Source organism: Geotrypetes seraphini, chromosome 2 (genome assembly GCF_902459505.1).
Source record: "Geotrypetes seraphini chromosome 2, aGeoSer1.1, whole genome shotgun sequence".
Lineage (NCBI taxonomy): Eukaryota > Metazoa > Chordata > Amphibia > Gymnophiona > Dermophiidae > Geotrypetes > Geotrypetes seraphini.
This window is the reverse complement of record NC_047085.1, coordinates 427,613,811-427,636,937: the sequence shown is the minus strand read 5'-3', so window position 1 is coordinate 427,636,937 and position 23,127 is coordinate 427,613,811. Positions and strand designations below refer to the sequence as shown.

At 41.6% G+C, this 23,127-nt stretch overlaps 1 protein-coding gene across 1 annotated transcript in view; it reads left to right on the top strand.

The window, feature by feature from the left end:
• ABCB1 (ATP binding cassette subfamily B member 1) overlaps positions 1-22,717 on the top strand; it is a 356,266-nt gene extending 333,549 nt beyond the window's left edge. The window contains exons 25-28 of the mRNA XM_033931220.1: positions 194-391; positions 825-1,031; positions 12,384-12,530; positions 22,213-22,717. Coding sequence (XP_033787111.1) covers positions 194-391; positions 825-1,031; positions 12,384-12,530; positions 22,213-22,413 — 753 coding nt within the window. The 3' untranslated portion in view covers positions 22,414-22,717. The remainder of the gene's footprint in view (positions 1-193; positions 392-824; positions 1,032-12,383; positions 12,531-22,212) is intronic.
• The last annotated feature ends 410 nt before the right edge of the window (positions 22,718-23,127 follow it).

Below are 23,127 nucleotides of genomic sequence, written 5' to 3'. Positions count from 1 at the left end.
GCGGGTTTCCCACGGCTACCAGCGGCTAACCGCAGGTAACAGCCAGCGTGTCATTCTCTAGTACAAAGCCTTGAGTGATGTCACTCTTTGTTTGAAAGTTTCCTTTGGTAAAATAGCTTCTCCTGATATGCATGCTGCCAATACATATATGTATTTTATAAAATGCTCCTCATTTTTTTGTTTGGTTTTTCAGGAAAGCTTTGATGGTAACGTGGAATTTAAAGAGATTGTGTTTAATTACCCAACCCGACCAGATGTGAAAGTTCTTCAAGGATTAAATGTGAAAGTGAAGAAGGGTCAGACCCTCGCCTTAGTAGGCAGCAGTGGCTGCGGTAAGAGTACAACAGTACAACTGCTGGAGAGATTCTACAATGCCCTTGCAGGAGAAATAGTAAGTAGTGATGGGTTTTATTTTTCTGACAGCCAAGAGTGAAAATTGGCATTTTAATTGTGTTAGGGCAAGGAACTTTAAACTGGATTGCTTCTGTGTGTGTGAGAGAAACTATGTCCCCTTCCCCACCTAAGACAATATTTTCCTTCCTATCTTGATAATATAAAGAAATAAAACAAAAAAACAAATGAAATAAGGTAATACCTTTTTTATTGGACTAACTCAATGCATTTTATGATGATCTTTCGAAGGTAACCCTTCTTCCTTTCCCACTGCAAAGACATTTAAAACTGCTCTGCCACCTCTGTTTTTACCCAAATATGGGTTATACATGTTTAAACATGTGTAAATCACCAGTAAGGGCCTTATTGTCATAAAGGAAAAACAGTGTTTGCCATCCTCTGGTTTTCAATGACATGTTTAATCATTTTAGATACTGGATGGCCATGATCTGAGGCATATTAATGTCCAGTGGCTGAGAGCCCAGATAGGCATTGTCTCCCAAGAGCCCATACTATTTGACTGCAGCATTAAGGAGAATATTGCATATGGGGATAACAGCAGAGAGGTGTCAGAGGGCGAGATTGTAAATGCAGCCAAAGCAGCCAACATACATTCCTTCATCGAATGTCTGCCAGATGTAAGTTACCTTTTCATTATGTTCTCATGTTAAAATATGCTTCAGCTGCTAAGGGGGCAATTTTAGGCACACCAGTGCCATATGGTCAGAGCCTATATTCTTTTTTTTTTTTTTTTTTAATACAAAAAGGTTTATTTTTGTTTAAAAAAAAAAAAAGGACACGTACATTATGACACGGTCATACTGGGCATTTAAAACAAGACTTGCTCTACAACATCAGAGTAGGTAGAATAAACAAAAATTGTTTTTATTAAGCATGGCCATTAAGAATTAAGAATCAAATCAACTTCAATAATGCAAACTGAGAATTAAGCTTCAGGATACCCCCAACGTCTTAATTCCATTCATGGAACTTGATACCAAAAAAAAAAAAAAAAATTAGTTTGAACTGCTATTTAGCACATGGCATATGCCACCTCAAATGAATCTTCGACCCAGAAAATACTGCTTCGCCATCTTTTTCTTTTTTTGGGACACGTTGCAAAAGGAATAATTTAGTAGGGTTTATAACTATTTTGATGACCACCTCGTCTGGAAGCTTTCCCATAAGCACTCTGCGGACTGCTATAGTCACCATATAGAGCCTATATTCTATTACAGCACCTGGGCACCAAGATTCCATTATAGAATATTAGTGTAACCTGGTATCAGCACGCCCACATTTATGTGCTCACATTTACCCCAACCATAGGCCTGGTGTAATGAAAGATTAGGTTCTTACCTTTGCTAATCTTCTTTCTTGTAAATTCATGTTCTATTCTTGGACATGTGGGCTTATACATCCCATGTCGTGAGACTGCTTGTAGGAAGCCTCATTTACATAAATTATTCTGACCCTCCCCTTATACCTCAGGATTGTCCTCTGGTCACCAGTTCGTGCAAAAGCAGGCAGTCAAACCTATAGAGGATATAGACAAAAGGGAGGGATACATGGGAAACTTCCCAACATATAAGTCTAATCTGCTCATAACAAGAAAAGTCTTCACAATTATAAACAATTGAAACAGGTTACAGTAGACTCTCAGTTAACCTGCACCTGTGGGGATTGATAGATGCTGAATAAATGTAGTTTCTGGTTGCTTGAGAGTTACTATTAAAAATAGGTCTAACTAATACTATACCCCATACTATGCCATACTGTTCCAGACAAACTACCGTACATATGGTAGGCAAAACGTGGACATACTCAGGTATGGCATGCCAAGTTTACACTTAAATTTCTACTAGAAATTGATTTTATTTTCATTTTTATTTAAAGTATTACAGAATTTCTTTAATTTTTTTTTTTGGGGGGGGTTGTTTCTGGTTGCTTGAGAGTTCTGGCTGCTTGAGTTCCGATTAACAGAGTCTACTGTATTAAACAGTATAAACCTGAAAGGAGGAGACACAGCCTGCACTAACAGAGGATGGTGCTACAGCTTGGGCCCCCAAGGCAAAGTGCAAAACATATTCAAATAATACTCTTAGAAAGACTGGTCAAGAAACTATAAGTCCAGCTTAATAGTACTTATCAAGGCAATTGATGAATAATTCTCAGGGTGGGTTCCAGGAATAGAGTGTGGATTTACAAGAAAGAAGATTAACAAAAGGAAGAACCTAATGTTTTGTTCTTGTACAATCCCGCTCTATTTCTGGATAAGTGGGACATTACAGAGCAGTCCCATAAAGTCAAGGTAGGTCTGAGGAGCCTGCTGCCAAAATGGAGGAACCAAAAAAAGCATTCTGCTTGGCTCCACATTGATCTTATAAAACTTGGTAAAAGTATGCAAAGAGGACCAGGTAGCAGCCTGCAAATCTCCTCCAAAGAGATTGCCGACAACTTTGCCCAAGAGGAAGAAATGCCTCTACAGGAATAAGCCCTCACAGAAAGTGGGGACTTTTTACCAGCACCAATACAGGCAGAAGAAAAGCAATATAGATCCATCTTGAAATGGTGACTTTTGAAGCCAGCCTTCCCTTATGGGCAGGACCCACCAGTACGAACAGGTGGTCTAATACCCGAAACTCGTTCGTGACCTCCAAGTATCACAACAAAAGCCTGTGCACATCCAGCGACTGCAGCTCCTGGTCCTGTTTTTTCTATCCTAAGGGAATAAAAGTAGGCAGCCGGACCTCCTGGTTGATGTGGAACTAGAGACCACTTTCAGAAGGAAGGCAGGAACAGTGCGCAAGAGCACACTGGGATCCGTAATCTGAAGAAAAGGATCTCTGTAGGATAAAGCCTGAAGCTTGGAAACTCTGTGGGCTGAAGTTATGGCCACCAGGAAAACTGTCTTAACAATGAGATCCATTAAAGATGCCTGCTCCAGAAGCTCATAGGGCGGACAAGCTAGCGATCAGAGAACTAGATTGGAATTCCAAGTCAGATAGGATAGCCACAGTGGAAGCCAAAGCCCTGAGGTGCCCCTAAGAAACCTAACAATGTCCAGATGAGCAGCCAAAGAGTCTCTCAGAGGCTTAGGATCAAGACAAGAAAGACCAGCAAACTGAATCCACAGAGAGCTAATGGCCAGCCCTGTTTCCAGAGATTAACAAATAATGTGGAGCACTCGATATTACATATAATGTAAATTTAAAACAGAGGAAAAAAGACCTCAAAAAACTCCTGGACTATAATCAAACAGATCATAACCAATTGGGCTGGTTTTCATCACTGGTCAAAAACCCCTGAATAATTTTTTTAATTTTTATGTGAATTTATTTTTCATTAAATATGTGTTGTGATTATACATAAATATAGTGATAAATTATCAAAGTTTTTCATATCAAAATCTCTCTTATTTGCAATTGAGCATAAAGGAACCAGCAGCTCTATATTGAAATTCACTAATAAATTGCATGTGGCTTCAAAACATCACGCACTTATCTTAATGACCATCCGTTTCGCTCCAACAGGTTTCTTCGGGGGTATCAATAGAGCTTGTTGTGATGCCAGTAAAAATTAAATATTGCTCACAAATTCTAAAGATAAGAGAGAAAAAACATTATATGAATATTTTGACGGCAAATCAAGACCCATGGATTTTAGTAATGAAATAACATGATAAAGCAGTGTCTGCTTGATTTCTGCACCCATAGTGAAACATACTGATATGTACCGCAACCGTCCGATCATAAATTGATTACTCACTGGTTCTAGAGTTACTAATGATAATTGCTTATTTTATAAATACCCGTGAGATATTATCAACAGCCACGAAACTGGCTGAAACAACTGTCGCTTTGACCCAAAATAGCATTAGTCAATAACTGCATAATCAATGATAAAAAATATCTATGAAAAATATACTTAAACAAACTATTAGACAGGTTTTGGATTCCAGGCCACGTCCTCATTTGGTACCAACCGATTTTCTTTTACAATTAACTAGATTGGCCATGCAGGAAAATTATTTTTTTGTTTTTGGAAAAACTTTATATCCAACTGTCAGGAGTAGCCATGGGTGCTACATTTGCTCCATCTATTGCATGCATCTTTATGAATCAATTTGAAAACGAATGGATATGGTCATCTCCATTTGACAGCAGAATTAAATCTTGGCACAGATTCATTGATGACATTTTCCTTCTTTGGACGGGTAATACAGATTAGTTTTTCGCCTTTTTCAAGTGGTTAAATACATGCAATGAGAATATTCAATTCACATATACTTATTCATACCACAATATTTCTTTTTTGGATGTTAGTATCACACAAACTAATGAAGGTTTCATAACTAAAGTACATCATAAAACTACAGATCGCAATTCTTTCTTACATTTCACGAGTTGTCATCCACAGGGTTGTAAAGATAGTTTACCATATTCTCAATTCTTACGTTATAAACGCATATGCAGTACAGATCGGGACTTTAAATCTCAATCATTATTCCTTAAGGATAAACTCACTAGTCGAGGATATCATAAAAGAAATCTGAATTTGTCATACAGGAGGGCAAAATACAACAACCGAACTTTATTACTCAATCCACAACCCAAGGATCATCACAAGGACAATATCTTCACTTTCGTTTCAAAATATACCAATGCTAGTCCAAGAATCACACGCACTATCAAGAAGCATTGGAAAATAATGCAAACATTGGACATATTTAAAGATACCACCCTTCGTAGTTCATATTCACGTGGGAAGAACCTTAAAGAATTATTGAGTCCATCAGAGATAAAATCTAGGTCATCCACGGAGCCCCGTAGCGGACAGCCTTTCAAGCAGACTTGCTTGAAGAACTTTCAAAGAGCTTGCGAATGCTGCACGTCACCCACATGTTGAGAATATCTGCCTGCTGTCCCTGGATACCAACTGTTAGGGTAAGTAACTGCTTTCTGCAGACTAAGGCCATGCGCTCAATAGCCAAGCTGTACGACCAAAGTGGCCCGGTCCTGGAGCGCAGTCAGGCCCTGTGTAAGAGGAGAGAATGGCAGGGAAGCCTGAGCCCCTGATCCAGCTGCAAACAAACCAGGTCAGCACACCACAGGTGTCTCGACCAATCGGGAACTATTGAATCAATTTTTCGATTCGATTTTCCTGCCCAATTGAGTGATTTTTTCAAATGGCCTGGTGGGTTTATTTTGTAGCCTCTTCACCCACCCCACCACCTATACCCTCTCCTACCTACACTGGCGCCGTAGTGCAAACAAAATAAACAAACAAAAAAGACTTTTCCTCTCCTGTTAAATCCTAGCTCACATTCGCGGTCTAACACCAGCTCTGGCAGGATGCCCATGTGGGATCCCTTAGAGGGTTAAGCCAAGGGAACCTGTCACCAGGACTGGGATCCCTAGGATAGTAGACTTGGGGGTGGGTCAGTAGAGTGGGCAGACCTGATGGGCTATGGCCCTTATCTGCCATCATCTTCTATGTTTCTATGATACACATTTCAAATGTGACATATTGTAACCTTTTGTTGTCTGGTCATTATTCAAATCATGTTGATCCCAGGCTCTGTTTTTTGTTTGTCTTCTGATAACTCGCTTGCCAGGGTTTCCTGCCCATTTTTCCTTTTCCTATTTTTCCATGCTAACCATCCATTTTCCATCTCTGTCCTCCCCTTCCCTCCATTCCCCCGGAAGTCTGGTGTCTTTCCTTTTTTTCATCTCCATCCCCGCAGCTGCAGCGATGGACCCCACCATCCCCAGATCCACCATCTCTCTTTTTATCAACCTCCCTTTCATCCAGCATCTCTCCCTCCTTCTCCACCATCTCTCTCTTTCTCTTTCCAATAACCCTCCTATCCAGTATCTCTATCCCCCCTACACCATCCCTTGAGTCCAACTTCTCTCCCTTTCTGTTCCTTCCCTCCCTAAATCCATTGCAGCGATCAGCTCAGCGGCCACTTTTTCAGGACTTATACCTGTTTTGACTTGGTCTAAGTCCGACTAGACAACCTGCCTAAACTTTTGGTTATACCTGCTGTACGCCTATGTCTAGGTCGGCCCACCTCCAGCCTTTTCCCCTCCTCTAAAATTGCCTCTTTTTGCTCTATGTGTTTAGAGGCAAGGGAAAGGCCTAAGCTGGTTTTAGATACGTCTAAAACCAGCTTTGATTATGGGTACTTGGACGATCAGGCTTTTTGATCGTCCAAGTACCCATTTAGGCCACTTTTTAGACGTTTGAGGTTTTTTATTATTATTATGAGCCCCTTAGCTCTTTGAGTTTTCTTCATATGGCAGGTTTTATATACTTAATGTTTTCACCCTGCTCTCAGATAGAGAATGACACGGGGAGCGATCCCCGCAGAGAGCCGCGGTGTGGCTGCGGTTTGGCTGCGGGCTATGGAGACTCCATAGCCAAATCGCCGCAGACACGGGGACAAAAGTTTTCACCGCCCGCAAAAACGGTGAAAAGATTTGTCCCCGCAGGCAAATGTATCCCCTTCTATGTACCGCTATTTACCTTGTTTTCACCGTGAGTCTTTGGTTCGGGACCGGGTGTCAGATTTTTTCCGGCGGCCATGTTTGTCTCCACCATGTGGTCTGTCTCCTCAACTCTCTACCCGACTTGCTCGTTGCCGCATTGACTCCGCCCCCTAATATACAGACTCTTCATTGGTCAGTTCTTTTTGCTCAAAGAAGAGGACCAATCGCTACTGCCACACCTGATATTTAATGGGTTGTAGTGCAGCAGTAGCGATTGGATTTCGGAGCCGAGCCCAGGATTTGAATTTTGTTTGCAGTCGCTGCCTCGCTTGGATTCACTCGTTTCACTTCGTCAGGTACAAGTAAGTGTTCTCCCCAGCTGATTTAGATGACCACCCAGCTAATCCTGCTGCTGCCGCCGATGTTCCTTCCTGGACTAACTTGCCGCCGAAAATTTTGTTTGACGCCTGCCTTTTTTTGCCAGCATGCTTTTACTTGCTTTGGGCCTTCCTCGTTGCCGGATCCGCCTACTTTCTGTTTCCGCGAAGGCAGGACCCGGCAGCGAGGAAGGTCCGAAGCAAGTAAAAGCAGCAAGTTGCAAGCTTCCCTCCGCGCCGGGGCTCTATCGTGTGCGTGCCGGCTTCCCTTCTCTTCCCCCCCACCCCCCTTCCCCAGGATGCTACTTCTGGTTTCAGAGGGAAGAGAAAGGAAGCCAGCACGCACACGATAGAGCCCCAGAGGGAAGCTTACAACTTGCTGCTTTTACTTGCTTCAGGCCTTCCTCGCTGCCGGGTCCTGCCTTCGCGGAAACAGAAAGTAGGCAGGTCCCGGCAACGAGGAAGGCCAGAAGCAAGTAAAAGCAGCAAGTGTAGTGGTATACCATTTGAGAAAAAAAAAACGCACGGACGTCGGACCTGATTCTGCTTGCTCTCGCCACGGACCGACACGGACCTCAGATTTTTAAGGTGGTACGGGTTTAGATCCGCGAGGTCCATCAGGTCCGCGTTTTACCCCTTCCCCAACCTTGGTGCTTATTGTGGTCAGCCAGGAAGAATGAAATCAAAAAAGTTAGAGTTTAGTCAAGCTGTGATTTGAACTTTATAGGCTTTTTTTTTTCATCCTTTAACTGGCAGGCAGAAGAATGCTCCATTTATTAATCTTGCAAAGTCTGTATGAAAAATGACTATTTTCAATTTAGTGATCAAAATGTGTCAGTTTTGAGAATTTATATCAATTATCTATATTTTGCATTATATTTGTCTATTTTTATATAGTTTTTTCTGAAGTGAAATTGCATATTTTAGTCATCTGTCTTGACCTCTTTGAAAAATGAAACAAATATTAATTAATATTTTCTCTGCATACAGTGTGCTTTGTGTTTCTTTTAATTTTGTGGTTACCATAATGAATTAATATTATATACAGTAGTGTACATGAAAAATGAATGGAAGAAATTGCATTACAATTAGAACTATTTACTATTATGATGGGGATGGGGGTCAGGGGTGGAGATTGGCCTGGGAAACTTGGTTGAGAGAAACACTGGTCTAGGTGACTATGGACTTCACTCAGTAAGGGCCCTTTTACAAAGCCACAGTAGCGATTCTCCCTTGGCAAATGCACCAAAGTCCATTTGCTGTGGCACAATTGCATGAATGCATGCCCTTAAAATTCAGATTTCATGGTAGCAGGTTTGCATTTTAACCCACTTGTGCAGATGAGAATGGAAGGAAGGAAGGAAGGACTGTGGAAGAAAGGAGAACTAGACTGAATCCAGAGATTGTGGATGATTTGTTGTTCATCCACGGGTTAAAAAATAAGGACAATTAAAAGTACAGGTTGTGTTTTGTTTTTGTATAGTTAACTAAGTTGTAAAGTTGTAAAGAATGTTTCCTTTATACGTTAATAAAGATAAGTATATAAAATCATACCTGTTTGAGGCTTTTATGCGTGCTGCGGTGACGGTGACGGGGCGGTGAATGGGATGGCAGTGGCGGTGACGGGGCGGTGAAAGGGGTGGCGGTGACGGGGCGGTGAAGAGAATGGCGGTGATGGGGCGGTGCAGAGGATAGTCGGCCGGGGACGGGGCAGTGACGGGGACAAATTTTTTCCTCGTGTCATTCTCTACTCTCAGACTCTTTTTCTAAGAGAGTCTAGTTGGGATCTTATGCATCCTTCCTTGTTTCTTCTGCTGATTCTCCTCGAAAAATTCTCTCGATTAGTGGAGTTAGGGATTCTCATCCCTTCTTTCTATTGATTTTCAAGTATACCGGAGGACTGCATTTTTTTCTGGAACTCAGATCTCTTTTTTTCTAGTCGAGAGGTTCTTCAGGACTAGTTTCTCCTTATTCAGACCTCAAGGTTCTGCTTCCAGCCACCACTTGTTCCAATTTATACGGCTTCCAGTCTATACTTTTCAGTTCAACTCAGTTGTTGTCCTTACAAGTATAGATTTTTTCTTTCGATCTGGCATTTGCTTCCATATTCTTCATAAGGTGTCTGATTATGCTGGTCGCATCTATTCAATTACAGGACCTTCAGGGTTTTTTCCTTTTCTAAACATCTGGTTTTTCCCTGGCTGTTTTTTCTTGGGAAATGGTTCAAGCACCATCTCAGACCATCTAATTTTCTTTAGGTTTTGAGTTTACATACCCCAAATTCATGTCTGTGTTTAATTGGGGTGCTCCTTGACACCACTCTTATGAGAGCATTTCTTCTTAAAATTACCTTCAATCGCTCATCCATCTGTGTCCGCAGTTGTTTCTTTTTTCAATTCTTTTCTTCCAGACACATGATTATTCTTCTGAGCAATAGGGCTTTTCCTGTTTCTATTATGCCATGGGTCAGACTACATTTTTGTACTCCTCAGTGGGCTTTTGTTTTTCCAGTGGTATTAGGCAAGGACTCGTTTCTCAAAGCATGTATATCTTTGAGTGCAGTTGCTTCAATTATAGCTGATCTCCTCTAGTCTATCCGGAGGTCTCCCTTTTTTATTTGTCTCCTCCTTGCATGGTCATCATGACTGATGCATCTTTTTCTGCATGGGAGGTTAATATGGACAATCTGCAGCCTCAAGGTCTTTCGACTGCCAAGGAACGGAAATTTCACATCCATTTTTCTCGAGAGATGTTTTAGGCCCCCATGGTTTTTTCATCATCTACTCTGCCCTCAAGTCCTCCTCTCTTGCACAGTCACTCCAATAGTTATGTACTACATAAATAAGCAAGGAGGCTCGGGCTCTCTCCTGTTGTGTCAGGAGGCCCTACTCATATGTACTTGAGAGACAACTTGCTATCTGCTCTTGCTTCTATTCATGGGGAGCAGAATTTCCTAGCAGACAATCTCAGCAGGATTCTTTAACCTCCCGAATGGACTCTCATTTTACAACTCTCCAATCCATCTTGCTCAATGGGGCGCTCCACAAGTGGACTTGTTGGCCAGACTTACTCCCTTCTTCATCTGGCACCAGATACTTTTCTCCTGGATTGGACGGGCATGTATGCATTCCTTCCACTTCTTCTCATGTTGAGCATTTTATTCAAGCTCAAGAGAGAAGCAGCCACCATGTTTCTTTTTTTCTTCATGGTGGCCCAGGCAACATTGGTTCTCCCTTCTTCAACTCAATTTTAGGGAGCCCTTATATTCTTCTAATATTTCCTTCTTCTAATATTTCCTACTCGGCTCACTCCGACTCAGGAATCTTTGATTCATTCCAGTCTACATTGGTTTTTCTCGGGCTGCGTCCATTTCATTTACATTTTTCTCAGTCCGTTTGTTACTTTCTGGATGTCTCCACGACACCAGCCACTCACCAACTATGTTACCATCAAAAGTGGTCTAGGTTTTTTTCCTGGCATCTTTTTTATCTGCATGTTCCATCTTCCTAGACGGTGGCATTGATCTTAGATTATTTTCTTCTTTTGTTTGATTCTAGTCTCAAGCCTATATCTCTCAGACTTCTTTTCAATGCTATTGCATTTTTTCCCTTTGTCAGTCAAGGGTCAACCTCTTTCTGCTTATCCTCTGATTTCTAGATTCATGACAGGGGTTTTTAATGTGTGTAATAACCACACCTCATACCTTCTCCTGTTGTTTGGGCTATAGCCTTTTCCACTGGGTTTCCAGGTTTTTATGGAATTTTTTCCCTGTGAAACCATCACTACAGTCTACTCATGTCGTCTGGGCTCTTACTGTAGTTCTTTCCAGTTTGTTGAAGCCACCATTTTTACCAATGGATCAATTCATCTTGAGTTTCTTGCCTGGACAATGGTCTTCCTTATTACTCTCACCTCTGCCAGGAGGGTCGGTGAATTACAAGCATTAATAGCAGATTCATCCTTCACAGTTTTTCATCATGACAAGGTGGTTCTGCGTACATGTCCAAAGTCTCTTCTACAAATTGTCAATTTTCATCTCACTCAGTCACTTCTTCTGCCTGTGTTTTTTCCTACACCTCGTTCTCATATGGGACTACTTGCTTTGTATACTTTGGAATGTAAATGGGGTTTTTACCTCCTTATTTCACATGTCAAAGCCGCAGCGATTCTCTCCCTAATTTTTCATTTCTTTTGATCCAACCAAGTTAGAGTGTCCTATATTCAAGAGAACGATTTTCAACTGGCTGATTACCGGCATCTCGTTCTGCTATACTTAGACTGGATTGGCACGGGGAAGTCATGTCGCAGTCCACAGAGTTCAAGTTCTGGCAGCTTTTGTTGTTTTCCTTACAGCTACATCATTGAGGAACTCTGTAAAGCTGCCACCTGGTCCTCAGTTCATACCTTCATTTCTCACTACTCTCTGGATTTTTCTCCAGACGGGATGGGCAATTTGGCCACTTTGTATTTCATAATCTGTTTTCTTAGGCCAATACTCCTACCATCCCATCTCTGTTAGCTTGGAGGTCACCCATCAGTGAGAATATGCTGCCTGCTTGTCCTGGGATAAAGCACAGTTACTTACGTAACAGGTGTTATACAAGGACAGCAGGCAGATATTCTCACAACCCACCCACCTCCCCAGGTTGGCTTCTTAGCTGACTTATCTTAACTGAAGGACGGCATGCCATCATCAGGGGGGAAAGCACTCGCGCATGCGCGGTTCAGGCTATCTCAAACTTTTAAATTCTTAAAGTGGCAATGCACTTTTAAAGTGGTCTGTACCGGGGCTCTGTCGGTGACGTCACCCATCAGTGAGAATATCTGCCTGCTGTCCCTGGATAACACCTGTTACAGTAAGTAACTGTGCTTTATCCAGCATCCACGAATCCCATAGGTGCCGTATAGCTGAGAGTCTACTGTATAAGGCTGAAGGTTCACATAAGGCACCCATAACCCTTGCACTAGCACTGCTTGCTCATCAAGTACATTATCATTTGGCTGCTTACTACAAATGATATCAAATGAGTCATGTGTTCAGGTTCCCTTGCCCAGTATAAGTAGAGACTAGATATTTGTGTTCTGTACTATACTCATTTACAGATTGTGTTTTATTTAGAAATATAGCACACGTGTGGGAGATAAAGGTACTCAGCTCTCTGGTGGTCAGAAACAGCGTATTGCAATAGCACGGGCCCTCATTCGTCGTCCCAAAATCCTACTTCTGGATGAGGCCACATCTGCACTGGACACAGAAAGTGAGAAGGTAAAAACTGGTTTCACTTTTTACTGTTACTTTTCCTTACTATATATATGGCTTCTATTCTTAGCTGTCTGTAAATTGTAGTGTTTTTCCAGATAAATTGGGGTTCTTTGAAGGTAGAGAGTGACACAGGGACAAAAATTCATTCCCGTCCCTTTCCCATCTCCACAGAGAAGTGCATGTTTCATCCCCGTACTCTTAATTTTCTTCCCCGTGTCTCCCTGCTCAAAGCAGAAACAATGTTTTTGTGTAATTTTATGAGACTAGGGCATTGTAAATAAACATTTTAACACTCACTAGTAAGTTGGAAAGAATGCCATACTCTGTATGCTTTGTTTCCCTACTTATTTGCATGTAGTTTATAGCTACTCTAAATAAAATTTAGATACTGGATGTTTAGTGCAGATTAAAAAGAATACTGCTCCCCACTGCATGAGCACCACTCTTTTTTTTTTTTTTTTTTTTTTAAAAGGCACAGTACTTCTGTTTCTAATTGTTTTATGCACATTATGGAGCTCATAATTGAAAGAGAAAAACGTCCAAAAACCGGCCTAAGTCGGCACTTGGACGAACATTTCCCAAATACGTCCAACTGCCAATAATAAAAACGGGTTTTGGAAGTATTTCTAAATGACCTAGGCCTACATAGTGCCGCTGAATGACCAAAGCTAAATGGGGCGTTTTGGGAGGAGTGTCGAGGGCAGGAGTTGGGCGGGACGTGGGCCGGCTTAGACTTAGTCGTACAGCATGTATAACCAAAAGTTATACAGCCCACGATCAACGGAACTTGGACGTTGTGACTTAGACCATCTAAAACATGGCCTAAGTCACAAAAACACACCTAAAGTCACCAGATAAGCACTGCAAACACATAATACAGACCCCCACACACTACCCCAGTGATCACCGACCCCCCCAACCCCCATAAAAATATTAATCACACCTTTAAAATTCAGCCTCCAGACCATCATCACCTGGCCACCTGGCATAGGAAAGCCTAGTCATCCAGCACAGAGGCAGCTTAAGTCATCTTGGGGAAGGGTTAGGGACCCATAGAGAGGAGGACCCATGCCCATATCACTGCTTTGATATTTAAACATGTGCACTCCCCTATACACCCCCAAAACCCTTTTGTACTGGCATATAAGTGGCTCCTGCAGCCATAAGGGCTATTAGGGTGGTAGATAAGTGGGTCTAGGGGATTCTGGAGGTGGTTGGGGGGCTCACCATGACCTATAAGGGAGCTGTAGTGAGGAGAAGACATGGCACCCTTTTTGTGAAGTTCACAGCAGTGCCCTGTAAGGTACCCCACTATTTAGGTGACATGTCTGGGTGTTCAGTCCATAACTTTGCAGACCCCTCCCACGTCCAACAGGGCTTGTTCTAGGTGTTTTGGACTTGGATGAAAATATGGTATAAAGATGGACACATTTTAGCGACTTGGACGATCAGATCAGCAGGACGTATAGTTAGACGATTTTCGAAAGAAAAAAAATTTGGGCGTATTTTTCTAAAATGTGTCCTAGGCTGTTTTTTACTTTGGACGACTTGTGACTTAGACGAAAACGGACATAGACGTCCCTTTCGATTATGCCCCTCTGTATGTATGTATAAAAAAAAATTCAAAGCAATGTACAGAAAAACAACATATTGAACATAATAATAATTGCAGAATTCTGGAAATATATTGCAGTGTTTTAATACTTAAATTGCCAGAAGTCCCCTTGCATCTTCTTATCCCACTTCCCTCCTGCCCTTCCATTAGGTCCATCTCTCCTCCTCTCTCCCTATGCTCCATGCTTTCCTTCAGCCGCGGTTCGCCCAGGCAGAAACAGTAAGTTGTCATTGAGGAAGGGCCACAGCCAAATGAAAGCATGGAGGGAGGCTGCAGGCAACGCTTCACAGTTGGTCCCCTGCAACAAAAATGTTTTTTGTTAGCAAGAAGACCAAAGGAGAAGGAAGCGTCAGAATGGTAAGGATACAAGCAGGGAAACATGCTGGCCCACGGGGGGCAGTTGACCTGTTTGACACCCCCGCCCCCCGGTAACACCAGCCTTGGGTGAGGGAGGGAGGTCATGTGAGGTTCCAAAAATATTGGGGGTACTCAGGCCTCTCCCACCTACACCTCTCTGTGATGCAACCTCGATGCTGACCTGACTTCCCCTGTGCTGTACCTTATCATCCCTGGTGGTCTAGTGGCTTCTTGAGGAGCAGGAAAGAGCCCAACTCTTTCCTGCCCCTGCTAGTGTACCGCCAGTATGAAAATGTTCAAAATGACTGCTGAGACTTAGAGAGGCTGCCCCATGATGTCTCAGCAGCCATTTTGAACATCTGTGGACTGGCTTTGCTCTAACGGGGACAGGAAAGAATTGGGCTCTTTCTTACTCTGGAAGAAGCCACTAGACCACCAGGGATGATAAGGTACAGCATGGGGGGGGTTGGGATGGCATAAGGGAAGGATGCCCTGGGTCCCCCCCATTGCCACAAAATTACCACGGAAGCAGTTCCCATTCCCGCAGCACTACCATGGAATGGCCAACTGTTACCATAGTAGCACCAAGCGACATTGACAACAGGATCCTGTTACCACAGGAATTACCATAGTAACCACAGAATTCCCATGGTAATGGTTACCGTGTCACTTTATTTGAGGGTTCCAATACATCAGGGGCTGATATTCAAAAGGCTTATCTCGTTAAGACCTGCTAAACAGATAAGTCCTGATGAGGCAAGTATTAGACAGCACCATCTAGATCAGTGGTTCCCAACCCTGTCCTGGAGGACCACTAGGCCAATCGGGTTTTCAGGCTAGCCCTATTGAATATGCATGAGAGAGATTTGCATATAATGGAAGTGATAGGCATGCAAATCTGCTCCATGCATATTCATTAGGGCTAGCCTGAAAACCCGATTGGCCTGGTGGTCCTCCAGGACAGGGTTGGGAACCACTGATCTAGATAGTTCCGCTGATTGACTGTCACAGCACTGTCTGGAAAAGCTGTCCTAAGTGTATGGAAATTAGCTATCTGCATAGTAACTAAATATTGCCGTGATTTGAACAACTTCAGCCCTGACTGCAAACTCCAGGAGGTAGATAGTCAGAGTGATTTAAGCAGGCCAGAGAGGGTAGATCCAAGAGCAAAGTGAGTGGGCCAAAAATTTAATCTTTGCCCCCTCAACTAGAGCAAAGTCAAATTTAAATTCTGCTCCCCCCTTCCTGGCATCTCCCAAGGTAAATGGCATACCTTTATTGATGGAGATCCCCGAAGACCTCCTCTCTGCCAAAGAGTTTACATTTTGGGCAGCTGCCATCACTGCCCTGGAGCCGCAGTTTGCATGCACAACTGCTAAGTTTTGCACAAGCGTAAAAACTGAGCATGAATGAGGGAGGGAGGGGCTTGCGGCTAGGAACAGTGGCAGGTCTGAGACAGTGCCAGTGGCCACCAGACATGCAAATTCTTTTAGCAGAGAGGTCTTCAACTGGGAGGGCTTGGGAATCAATACCCCTCCCCCCCAGACACACTTGAAGACCCCTTTTACAAAGCCGCAGTAGCAATTCTTCCACGGCAAATGCACTGAAGCCTATAATGGGTTTTGGTGCATTTGCCATGGGAGAATTGCTTCTACAGCTTTGTAAAAGGGACTCTAAAATAAATGAGATGAAATTTTAGGTGGGCCCTTACCAACCTGTACTGTTTCGTATATGAAGACCGGGATCTGCATCATGCTCCAAACCTGTCAATTCCATGACGCAGTCTCCCAGGTGACAGATCAAAAGTATCAAGGTGATGGGGGTGACCAAACAGGGCTCAGTTTTGAACTTTTTTGAACTTAATTGGAATTGCCTGTCTTGAAATAAACATGTGAGAGGAAAACTCAAACATGGTATACAAATGCAAGCAACGTTTAACCTCATATTTTTTTGACGATACCAGCTGTTGCACTTGTTATAAAACAATGCACTGGGGATATTACTGCAGTAAACCAAAAATAAATATATGCAAATTTTCATCTCATCTCTCTTAAAAAAGGTGTTCCTGAAGTCCTGGACAAATAGAAATACACTACTGGAGTTCCATATTCTGTGATTTTAGTAAAGGAAATGTAGAGATAGGCACAGCTTATTTGAAGATGATGAATAGCTGCTGCAGGAAAAAAAATGTATTTATCCTAAATTCTGTTCTTAATCCATAAGGCTCTCCTCAACACCACAGTATATAAAACAGTAGGCACATTGGTAAAGTCTGTGATTTCCAAATCTGTTCATTTTTTTAAGCGCTTTTTGCTAGTGGTATACTTAGCATATTTGGCACCCAGGGCAGATCACTTTTAACACTTCCTCCTCTATATGAAAACATGATTTTTAGTAATAATCCATAAGTTGCACAACAAGAGTGTACCTAGGAAAAGGCAGTATCTTACACATTGCAGTGAGCACTAGAGCATCAATACACCAATTGTAAAACTAAACAATCCAGATTAGTACAGATCAACCTTGCATAGTCAATGCTAACAGAAATCATGTTTTTCATACACACAGAATGCAAACACCCTCACTCAGTATGGAATAAGTAAACACACACTAAAAACAAAAATATGTAGACAAAAATTAAACTGAACCACCAAGAAGCTAGACTCTGCATAAAATGCAACATCACAGAAACAGTGATGCAAGTCCTGTAGACTATGCAAGATATAAAAATAGCAGATGTAAATCTGAAAAAAAAAGAGAAATAACTATCATCACTTTACAAATTAACAAATAAAGGTCCTGTTTTACCAAGCCACGGTAAAAGTTTCTACCATGGCCCAGGGCACTAAATGCTCCAGCGCTCATAGAATTCTATGAGCGTCGGAGCATATAGCACTCCAAGTCATAGTAAAAACCTCTACTGTGACTTAGTAAATGATGGGGAAAATAAAATGGAAAATAAGATAATACCATTTTATTGGACTAATACATTTTCAATTAGTTTTCAGAGGCCAAAATCTTCTTCCTCAGGTCAGTAAAGTATACTGTTACAGTATTCTGTCCTGACCTGAGGAAGTGGGTTTTGGTCTCTGAAAATGTATTAAAATTAGTCCAATAAAAGAATCACCTTATTCCATTTTCCATTTATAAACCTTTATCAACACAGCTACAATACGAGAGCAAAACAACCAAATAAAAGAAATAGAACATTTTTTCCTACTTTTGTTGTCTCTGGTCTCTACTTTCCTAATCTTATTGTCACTCTTATCGTTTCATCCACTGTCTGCCCTCTCTCTCTGCCCCTTCCATATGGCATCTACCCTCTCTCTATGCCCCTTTCAGAAACTGTCTACCCCTGCCATCTCTCCCTCCACCCCGTTTTATGGCACCCATCTTTTTCTCTTCTCTCCCCTTCCCCATTGGCCTAGCATTTTCCCTCTTCCATCTCTCTCCCCCCCTCCCCCCCGGGTGGTTTTTAGCATCTGTCTTTTTTTCTCCCTCTCCTCAGATCTAGTATTTCTTTCTTTCACCCTTTCACTCCCCTCTCATATCAGGTAGCCGATCTGTCTCCTTCCTCCACCCCCCATGCTCCGACATCTCGCTCCTCTGCTTCCCTCCTTCCTCCCTGTCATCTGGCATCTCTCTCTCTCCTCTCCCTTTCCTTTTTTTTGTCTTCCTTGGTCTTCCTTCTTAATTTATTTTAAACATAAGAACATAGAGATGTAGAACATCTTGAACATAAATCAGTGAATTACCATCATAATTTGTCGAGGTTTGAGTGAAAAGCCTCAGACAAGCTAAGAGCAGAAAGCTCAGTAGTTATTCATAGGGCTGACAAGGGGGGTGTCATAGTATTATGGGGTAGACAAGAATATCTAGCTGAGGCGTGGTGCCAGATACAGAATACAAGTAATTATTTACCCTTAGAAGGTTACCCATCTGATTTCATTTATGGCTCTGTTTTAGAAATAGCTATTCGAGGTAAAAGATCAGACTTCCTTACACAGCATGAATATAATTATTTAACTTTCCAACCATATAAAAGTACCTTTGTTTTAGCTATTGCCTAAAATACACAAGGACTTATATAGATCTCCTGGTAGACGGTTAGTATCAGCTCAAGGGTCACTTTTGGACATCAATAAATTTACAAGATCTCTCTATTTACAACCCTGTCTGGGAGGTGTGAGATCTTTATTATGGGACACTACTCAGTTCTTGCAAAAACTTCATCATTGGGAGGATAAGATTATAGAGATTTCGTTTATGGTCACCTTTGATGTATCATCCTTATGCACCTCCATTCTGCAAGTGGAAGCCCTCCATGTGCTGCAAATATAGTTAGATCAACGCCCTCACCCACATTTAATTCCGACAGTTTCTAGCGGAATTGAGTTCGAATTATTAAGAATTATTTTTTTTTCTGGAAAGCAATTTTCTCAGTAGTGTTCAAGGTATTGTTTGACCGCACTGTGGCTAATTTATTCATGGCAGCCTTTGAAGATGACTATATTTATCAATCTCAGTTTGCTCAGAATTTGATTTGCTGGATTCGTTTCATAAACAATATTTTTTGTCCGTGGAAAGGTTCCCTGGATGAGCTTTTGATGTTCAATGTTTATGTAAATGCTTATCACTCTGCTCCTAAATTTGAGATGAAATATGATTCTGCATCTATTGCTTTTGTAGATATATTAGTGAAGTTTTTGACTACTGTATTTTCTAAGGAGATGGATATAAACTCCCTACTGGACTTTTAATAGTATGCATCCTTTTCCAATATACCATATGCACAATTTTTACGTTATTGTTGAATATGCGGTACTACTTTGGAATATGAAAATAAAGCTGTGGGGCTGAAGAAAAAATTTGAACAGAGGGGCTTGCCTAAAACTCTGGCTTCTAGAGTGGCTAAACAGGCTTTGTTTAATCCAAGAGAGGAACTTTTGAGTTATCGGGAGTGAGATCAACAGAAAATGTTCTTTCTTTTGTGTCAAGATATACTTACTTTCCTGTCCAGACAGATTCAGCGAGTCAGTCAGTCTCATTACAGATACATCCATGCTTTGCAGATGTGCAATACTGTTTGCCTATGGGCAGAATAGTAATTTATATGACCTACTATGCCCTGTTTTGAGAGATATTGGTTCTAAAAGGGAGCAAGACTCTTTGATAGGTCACACTAGCTGTGGAAAATGTCATGTGTCCCATTATGTTGGATTTGGTAATTTTTCAAGAGCTCATTCTTCTTACTTACACAGGAGTTTGTACATCCTACATTGCAAAGGACATTTTATTTGAGAAGTAATGCTTCTTGCGTTACTTCAGGAGTGATTTACGTTATTCATTGTCCTTGTTTGTTGATTTATGTGGGGCAGACACCTTGGATGCTTAAAACACAGTTGTTAGAACACAGATCATGTTTAAACACGTGGCATCTAGAGGAGCCTTTGGTTTCCCACTGTTTGGAGCAACATCAGGATTTTTGTTGGTTTTTTGTTGTTGTTTTTTTAAATTCCGATGTATAGTTTTGGAACATTGCCCACATTCAGTAAGAAGAGGAGATTGGCGGCATCTGCTTAGGCAGAAAAAAAGAACAAAAATGGATATATCTATTGGACTCTGTGCAGCCAAAGGGTTTGAATGTGAGGATCAAATGGGCAGCATTCTTTTAAAAAGAAGCAAAGGTCTGCAATTGATTGGATGTGAGTCCAGCAGAAATTTGGATTGGTGAATTAGACATTGTCAGTGGGACAGTTGCACCTTTGATACTTGGGCTTTTATAGCATGTAAATAAATGGACTGTTTACTAAGGTGCAGTTTACTCTAACTCTCCTATTTTATTTTTTAGGCTTCTAGCATTTGTATACAGACACTTCAAATTGTGTATTTTCCTTAATTTCAATATGCTATTTTAGTATTGTAAACCGACCAGATACTTGATGGTCGGTATATCAAATATAGAATAAACTTGGAAACTTGGCTGCTGAGAAGATGACAGGAGAAATTTGAGTCTTTCGCTTTGCCTTCCCCGTAAACTCTCCTGACTTTCTTTCTCCATTATTTTCTGCCTCTGTCTGGATCAGTGGTTCCCAAACCTGTCCTGAAGGACCCCCAGGTCAGTTGGGTTTTCAAGATAGCCCTAATGAATATGCATGGAGCAGATCTGCATTCCTGGCATTTCCATTATATGCAAATCTCTGTCATGCATATTCATTAGGGCTATCTTGAAAACCCGACTGGCCTGGGGGTCCTCCAGGACAGGTTTGGGAACCACTGGTCTAGATTAAATTCTTTCTTACTATCAAGTCCTCAATTTCCCTCTTTACACTGCATCTTCCTACAGTTTGCCAACTCTTTCCCTAGCCTCCTTCCGTATCTCATTGTCATCTTCCCCATCCAGCATGTGCTCTTCTTTCTTTATCCCCTCCTCCCATCCAGCATATGCCTTCTTTCTCTACCCCTTCCCCCTCTCTCTCCTTTTTACTTCTATCCAGCTTATTCCCCCTCTCCTCACTTCCTTTCAGCAACTGCTCCCCTCTCTCTCTTCTCCCCACTTCTATCCAGCATCTGCCCCTTCTCTCTCTCTACTCCACTTCCATCCAGCATCTGCCCCCTTCACTCTCTCTCTCTACCTCAATTTCATCCAATATCTCCCCACCACTGTTGCTGCTTTCCCAAATCAGCAGCAGTGGCAGTAAACTTAAATGCAGCCATTGTGGAGCCTTTTTTCATCTTCCCATGGCTGCTGGCTCTGCTCCAGAACAAGGAAGTGAACCAGCAGTTGTGGGGAGGTACCTGAAGGTCCCATGATGGTTGCATTTGAGTTTACTGCTGCTGCTGGTTCAGGAAAGTAGCAGAGAAGGGCAGGAGGTCTCCATGTGCCGGCTGCACATCCCTTTGGTACTTGTACTTGGGAAGAATGGCCCCAACACCTCCCCTTGGTATGCCACTGCATTTTGCTTATACAGTAGTGCTTGTTGGAGAAGGCCTGTCCATATGCCTAGGTTTGTCTGTTCAAACTGGGTAGACAAAAAAAAAAAAGAGGCACATAAAATAGAATCAAGCAGGATAACAGAAAATACAAACAGCCAAAGAATTTGGTGTGAATGAGATCCCAATTGCCAGAGGTTGTGGTAAGAGTGGATAGCGTAGCTGGTTTTAAGAAAAGTTTGGACAATTTCCTGGAGGAAAAGTCCATAGTCTGTTAGTTTAAGTAGTAGCTCAAGGTGAGTTACATGTAAGTGCTCATTGTTGAAGCAACCCAGATGTTTCAAAATGGCCCAAAAAGGTCCATCTTCCAAAAATGTCTAAATCACAAATTTTGAAATGGAAAATTAGGATGGTTTTCACTGCTGTTTGTCCAATTAGTAAGAGAGCATGTTGGAGGCATGTTTTGGACAGGCCCAAAAAATTGGATGTCTTTCAGCAATAATGGAACAGGAAGAAAAAAGATGTTTTTATTTAGACTTCCCTAGTTCTTAGTCTGCTGTAGCCATTGTCACTTTAAATAATGTAAGCTGAAAAAACAAAACTACTTTTGATGGTGCTTGGTGGCAAATGATTCTCTCATTACTGGAAACTCACCTGTCATTTCATAGAGTTTTGTTGCTGCATTACCATACAAGGAATACTGTAGATGACAAACATCAAAAGGTCAGTGGTCTGTAATCCGAGTTTTAAAAAACCTTCTTTTTTATCATTACTGCATAGGTTGTTCAAGAAGCACTGGACAAAGCCAGAGAAGGCCGCACTTGTATTGTAATAGCGCATCGCTTATCTACCATCCAGAATGCCGACAAGATCGCAGTAATCCAGAATGGGAAGATTGTGGAACAAGGGAAACATCAGCAGCTCCTAGCACAAAAAGGGTTTTATCACTCACTAGTCACTATACAGCTGGGCCAAATATGAAAATTGGACATTACTGTTACTAGACATGACCATTCAATGTCTATACTCCTCTTATGTATTTATGGCAGTATTTAAGATCCTAGGAAACATCTTTATTCTCACTCCTTTTTATACAGCAGATTGCACATTATTTTCATCATTCCACAATGGATAAAGAGTAGATAAAATAAATCTTGCTGCCCCATAATGAAAATGGGATCAACAGCCCATAGAGCTAAGAGTGTACATAAGAAAGTATATTTCAGCTGATTTAACAAGTGCATACATACAAAAAAAAAGTAAATAAATAAGTACATATATATTTTTTTATTGTCTGTCCAGCATGTTGTCATCTGCATTTTTGGAAGTCACTGAATTTTTTATGTGTGTTCTGGAGCAAGCTAAGCAAATATGTTATATTGCACATTTTGAACAAAGTGGAGCCACAAAGCAAAAGGAATTGACCTATGTTCTACAATAACACTGATAAATCCAAAGCAACAAAAGTTGAAAAGGCATCCCTGAATGTAACAGGAGTCATCAGATTCAAAAGTTTATTATAATCAAAATATTATATAAGAACATCAAAATTAAAAAGTCTTAAATGCAGGCAAATCGTGTGTTGAAGAAATCTTACAATACAGTAATTGCTCCCAGGAATAATAATTAAAACCGGACCCTACATGAGCTGTGTTTCAACAGAACTTTGCTTTCCTCAGGGGTCCTGATGGACGT